Source organism: Eufriesea mexicana, unplaced genomic scaffold (genome assembly GCF_001483705.2).
Source record: "Eufriesea mexicana isolate 0111107269 unplaced genomic scaffold, ASM148370v2 scaffold484, whole genome shotgun sequence".
In the NCBI taxonomy this organism is placed as follows: Eukaryota; Metazoa; Arthropoda; class Insecta; order Hymenoptera; family Apidae; genus Eufriesea; species Eufriesea mexicana.
This window is the reverse complement of record NW_016908637.1, coordinates 34,627-41,613: the sequence shown is the minus strand read 5'-3', so window position 1 is coordinate 41,613 and position 6,987 is coordinate 34,627. Positions and strand designations below refer to the sequence as shown.

General features: G+C 25.5%; 1 protein-coding gene across 1 annotated transcript; it reads right to left on the bottom strand.

Annotated features, from left to right (window-relative positions):
• Positions 1-3,407: 3,407 nt before the first annotated feature.
• nop5 (nop5 ribonucleoprotein) lies at positions 3,408-5,650 on the bottom strand. The gene is made up of 4 exons (XM_017897228.1): positions 5,606-5,650; positions 5,359-5,435; positions 3,667-5,144; positions 3,408-3,544 (listed from the first exon to the last, which is right to left on the bottom strand). Exons 1-4 carry the CDS (start codon positions 5,648-5,650, stop codon positions 3,408-3,410), a joined length of 1,737 nt encoding a protein of 578 aa, XP_017752717.1.
• Positions 5,651-6,987: the final 1,337 nt, after the last annotated feature.

Below are 6,987 nucleotides of genomic sequence, written 5' to 3'. Positions count from 1 at the left end.
GACTGAATTTTATTATCAATACCTACGACATCGGTTGAATTCTATATCGAGTCAAGCTAACTGTTCCTTTCATGTTTCAAGTAAGTTAGTCTTCTTTCTCCCTCTGACTCTCTTCGCTATGACCTTCGAACAGGATGTTGCCTTTTCACGTTATACGGCGCATAAATCGGCATATTCATGCGCTTACGGGAAAGCATATGCATTTCGCTTCTTATTCGTTCCATGTGGCTCTTACTACTGTTCTCATACGTGTCGTCTTATACATTTCACGTACATAAATTTTTGTAATACAAATTTCTGAGGTCAAGCATAAATCGTGAAGAAAATTGTGAATTCTTACGTACTTCATTGCAGCATTTGCACTCCTCTAAGCAGTTTCAAAACATGGGTCACCAAATGATTCATTGACTTCCAAATTCTGCTATAAATGATATTCGCTGATATGCATTACAATATACCAAATAAATTTCAGGCACAGCTTAATTTCACACCGAAAGTTTGTGACAATGAATAACCATACGTTCCTTTTAACAAGAAAATGAGAAAATCGTGGTTAGTTAATAATATCCCTCTATAATCAACAAAGTCAACGTGAAATTTTTATCGATATGTTTTTAAATTCGTTAAAATAAGAATTTCAAATAAATTTTTATGTTAAACTTACTTTACCTGATCTTATTATTAATATCGGACAGTTAACATAAAATAAAAAAAGAAGGAAAATGGTAACGTAAATATTACACTATTATCTTATGAGATAATATATCATCTACATCATCTGAAACAATTCATTTAGAATGTTTATTATTAAACTAAATTATCAATATATCTTATACATTGCGATAAAATATTGTACGTTATTATTATTCTTTTAGTGTGTGTATATGTACTAAAATATCCTGAAACTCAAATTCATTATTATGTATTTAAAATCATGTTAAATTTGCCTTATAAAACATGGTTGTAAATCCATTTTATACACGGGATATTTCGTACAATTTATTGCAGTTGCCGTAGTTGTGAAATAATAAAAATGAAACAAAAATTTCATTACACGCAATTAAATAACATTAAATGGTGCATGATCTGGTGTCTGTGCTTACTCCGGAAGTGCAGAAGTTTGGAAGATTTCAAGGTCACCTCTATCTTTTTTTTTTAATGACACAATATATAATACCTTTTTATTTTTAATAATAAATACATTACTATTTATTCTCTATAAAACGATAAAGCATTTATTATTAGGACACTTAGATGAAACATTGATAAAAAATTGAACAATAATATCGAAAATAATTTTCAAAATATTATTCGCATATAATCATATATACCGGTAATTATGAAAGTAATCTAAGTAAAAAATCTAAAAGAAATGATTTTGTATTAGTGTACTTATTTAGATTATGACAAAATAAAATCATTTTTGGTAACATAAGTATAAATTATGAAAATTAGTTAATATATTTCTTTTAATTTATAATATATTTAAAGTGTAAGGCTTTTAATATTTTGCAAAGAAATATATATAACTTAAGCCACTTTCGTAATTACCGGCACATATAATTATCATATTACACTTAAACGTTATCATATTACAACATAGTTTAAGTACGTTCATTCTATATACGTTGTCTTAATAAAATCTGTATAATTTGTGTATATGTCATTTAATTATTTAGTTAATATCTAAACGATTCTCTTATTCGTATGAAATACGTGACTTCTGCCTACACGGATTCCCACAATAAAGTACAATTTTTTAGTGTTAACAAGCGTTTCTGTTAATGTAGTCACTTATTATACAATCTATAGATATAATTGAAATTAATTTAATTAAGTAACAGCCAAAAACAAAATCTCGCTTATTTAACTTTCTCATTTAATGTGATCATTTTGTATATCTTAACTACATACATTTATAAATTGATTTATAAATCCAAAGAACTTTAGTCAGCTTATACTAACAGTCCTAACCCATCTTACAGCAAATATCGAACATTTGTATTTTTTTAACAAATACTTTAAAAAAAGATAAAGTAGTTTTTTCGTAACATGTGCTTCTCACTAGATTTCTATTAAAAAATTTTAAACTCCCCCCCTAAAATTAAAAATTAAAATTAAAATTTTAATTCCCCCCCTTAAAAAAAATTACGTTAATCTTGACTTCTTTGACAAATTAAATATCTCAGAAACAGAAAATTAAATTGAAAAATCGATAAAGATGAAATGTTCCTTGCAATAACATTGAAATCCATCGTTAAAAAAAGTGGAAAATCACATTTAAAAAAACTAACTTGATCAATATATAGTTAAATTATCTTCACTTAATATAAAGACAAAAACAATATGAAATCTCCTCTTCCAAACTTTACAACTTTTATTTAAAATATTTTATTAAATTTAAGTTAAAATGTGACAACCTGTATAAGTCAACCTATAGTCTATGAGGCATTAGTAATTACGACTATGACTGTGTGATCGTAATGTCTCGAACTCCAAAAATCACTATCTACAAATCAACGACGAGTATCCTTATTGCTAATATATGTTGATGAAAGTGATTAATAAATGCTTGTAAACATTTTAAAATGTTTGCAAGCATTTTCCACAAAATTATATTCGGAATTATTAACAAAAACTACTATGTAGATCAAAGATCAGCAATGAGGAATTCATTAGCATTCATATGAAGCATTTTTAAATATCTTTCATTGTGAAGCATCGAGTAATCTTTAAATTTTCAGTTACGTATACCAAAACTCAGCAATTAAAATAAAGTAATAATTTATTACTAATAAAATTAAATTGTCATATGTCAACTATTCAGAATGCCCTATTTAGTGAAAAGATTACCAGCCTCTGACAAAAATTCTTAAGTCCATACAATACTTAGCAATTAAATACTTTCATGAAATGTCAATATACTTCAGGATATTAATCGTGTCAAAAACGACGAAATTTAAGGAAAATACTAAAATATATCAATCATAATATTTCAAATTTAGTAATGTAAACTATTTACTAAACATGATTTATTCGATGACTAAAATATTTGTTTTTTAATAATACATCTTATAAAATACAGATTTATACAATTAATTTCATACAGTTTTCTCTAAATTGTATTACATCATTTATATTTAAGAAAACTAATATAATCTAAGAATATTAAAAAGAAAGAGATATAATAAGAAAAGTTCGAATTCCAGTAAAAACATAATTTTATATATGTAATATTATATATTGTTATGTAATACACAAATGTATATATTACATATTATATAATATGTAATATTATATATTATATAATATTATATAAAGTTTATAATCTATCAATTAATGATGAACCATTATTTAAGAAACATTATTTTTTTACATTACACATACATACTTTTACTGAAAAAATTTTATTCATCTTGAGATTTCTTTTTCTTTTTCTTTTTTTTCTCAGCTACAGTTTTTTCGCCCGTTTCTTCGCTTGGAAATATAGTGCCTTCAGTTTCCTGATCTTTATCTTTTTTCTTCTTTTTCTTTTTTACTTGCTCTATAATAAAAAAAAGTATAAATCATACTATATCTTGTAATATAATGTAAATTATATTTTCTATTCATAATTTTATTCATTACAATTCTACAATGTACAAAACATATGAAATAAAAGCTTACCCCCTGATGTTTCGGGACCTTTTTCTAATGTTTTTTCTTCTTTTTCAGATTTGACATTTTCACATTCAGTACTGCCTCCCTCTGTTTCTTCTAATTTAATTTTCTTTTTTTTCTTCTTTGGTATTAAAATTTCTTCTACTGGCTTAACTTCTTGTTCCATTACTGATTCACCTGCATTATCGCTAACTTCCTTTTTTTTCTTTTTCTTAGGTACTTCTTCGTCTGGTTTTGTAATTTCTTCAATTAATGGCTTTTTATCTTCAGTTTGGGAATGTCTTCTTTTTCCACTTGGAAGAGTTGTATCAGCAGCAGCAGGGTATTGAATATATTCACTTTTAGTGTGATATTTTTCAAATTTTGCTTTTGCTTTACCTGTTCCACTAATTCTACGAAGATTTCCTTCTTCTAATATCCTCAAACGTGCTTCTAATTTAGCTTTATGTTCAGCACCAAGATCAAAGTTTCCATCTTCTCCTAATGCATCTACTCTAGTTGCTAATGAAGCTTTAGCTGCTAACATTCGAGACATTTTTCCCTTATTTTTTGTTGAAGATTGCCCAACAAGTTGTGCATGATAAATTAAACCATATTTGGGAGTATCCTTTTTAGTTTTTAATGCCCTAAAAAGAGCTTTCTCTGCGCCAAGTATTTGTACAGTAGATGCTGGATGCTTGGCAAGATTAATTAAAGAACCAGCATGTGAAATTAAACGAGCTCCCACTAACTCTCCAACAAGTACAGTTAAATTTGGTGCCATTGCCATCATTCTTGCCTTAAGATAGTCATATAATTGTGCTCTATATTGAGAAATTTCAATAACTTGATCACATAAATGTTGAATGTTTAAAATATCATCTTCAGAAATTTCAGTTCCCATAGATATTTCAGCAGCTTCTTTTACTTTCTCCTCTATATCTTCTGGTAAAATATCAGATAAATCTGAATTTATGGTATTTTCTCTAGTTCCAATTACTTTTACCGTTTTAACAAATGCTATATTGTCTGTAATGATCTTTCCAAGTTCTGGAAAATGCCAACCATACCATTCATGACAACGCATAATATAGTTATTTAATTCTTTGTCTAAATCATCTAACAGACAAACAGCTTGTATTATCATAGTATCAATTTTGTCAGGTGAAAATTTCAATTTATACCTGGAAAGACTATGTGCTAAACCTAGTGCCATTGCTGTTATTTCTTTTTTTGGCAGACCAGCCAATAAGCTATCTATTTGACTTCTTATGCATCTCATTAATTCTTGTATAGCAGTGTTGCTGATGCAAGACAAACTAAGTTTATCCTTTATAGCATTACCCAGTTTAGTATCAGCTACAGCTAACTGTTCTTGAAGTTCACTGCAATGTCTTTTAAGTACTTTTTTTAATGATTTGCACAATTTACCTTCTACTGCAGCTGTTGTTGCCACAAGAGCTTCAGTAGTATCTGCAAACTTTTCAAAATGCTTCAACTTCACACTGTAATGTAAAAAATGATGATATAATTTATACCTACATGATTAATTTGCGATATTAAAACATGAAATTAAATAAAAATTATTTAAATGAATGAAAATTAGCAAAAATTTATTATTACAATTAAAAATGTTCATTTTTTAATAACAAAAGTTATCAATTTTAAGTTATTAAAAATAGGTTAAAATTACATTCAAATTTTCAGGAATTAACTTACATTTTACTAGCTGCTTCAGGTGTTTCAAAATCATGATAAAGATTTTCTACTTCTGTTAATCTATTTTCATCAAGTAACTGCAAAAAACGAACATGATTTTATACAACATATTTAAATCTATATAGTATTTATACATAAAGTTTCACAATATCAAATTATTTAAATAAACTTGAAAATTAATACTCATACAAACACGTGCAATATTTTTTAGGTTAAGTGTTCAATTAAAGCTTCCGGTATAATTTACCTTAAAAATAGCATATCCCGCTGGAGTTTCAAATAATACTAACATGTTGAATAATTTTTATTTACGATTAGAAATATCGTATTAATGTTTTAAACAATTTTCACATTTGTAGTAAAAGGCGCCAACGAGTTACACTTTCGAAAAATTTTCGTAAGTTATTGTAGTTCTGTACATTAATCCGTGTTGGCGCTAGTGGTCACATAATAAAATTACGTATTACTGAACATAAAATTTTATTAAATTATTTATTGTCTTGTACAATATATAAAAAATAATTAAAAAGGTTAACACACTCTGTGTTAATAAAAAATAAATATAATGTGCAAAATAGTTATAGTTTCTTTAATTTTACAAACTTTAACTTTGTATTTTAATTTTTAAATATTTCTGCAGGATACTTTCAAAACTGTCACTGCCACATAAAATACAGTTCTTCAGTATTATAATTTTTTGAAATCTCTATACTATTGCTGCAATTTTATATATATATATAATATAATTTGAATGGGCACTAACTTTAGTACTCAAATTTTTATAACATTGGAAAAAATGTTTGTAAAAGATTAATTTTAGTTTATACAATATTTAATATTGTAAACTTTATATGGTTATTAGAATAAACATAATTTTTTGTTTTATAAAATTAATATTAATTTGTAATTTTTAGGAAATTTTAAGTCAACAAACATTATTTCAATATTTTATTTCATTGCGGAGATATCAATATTTATACATATGTACATACTGTAGCTTCAACAATGTAATGTGAACAATTGAATATAGTAATTAAAAGTAGTTCCGATTTAAATTAACGAATATGGTGTTAATTTTGTATTTTTTTATTATATTTATGTATGTTTATCAAATTTAATATAATATATATGTTATAAAAATTTCCTAAATACAACACTTTTCAATAAATATGTCATTCCATACCATATATGATTTTCACAGTACTTATATATATATATGCAACGTAATATCTAAATCTATCAATATTTCCTGATTATTCTATCAAATTTTATCTCATCACACATCATATTACAAAATTTTATTTTAAATATATTTGTCTTTTTTTTGAATTCAATGATTTCTAATAAATCCATAAAGAATATGGTTACTTTATATGTAATACAAAGTCCAAATTTCATTATCACATATTTTTTTACACATTACAAGATTACAACTTTTTAATTATATTTATGATAGTAGCAATAGCGGCATTTAAATTATAATGCACAATGAATATTATCTTTGTAATAAGAATTAAATTATACTTTTTTTATTTTTTATATTTGAGCAAGGAAAATATTTTCAAGTTACTTATTTATAAATATTTAAATACAACGCATCTTTAGTTGTAACTATATTTCAATTATTAA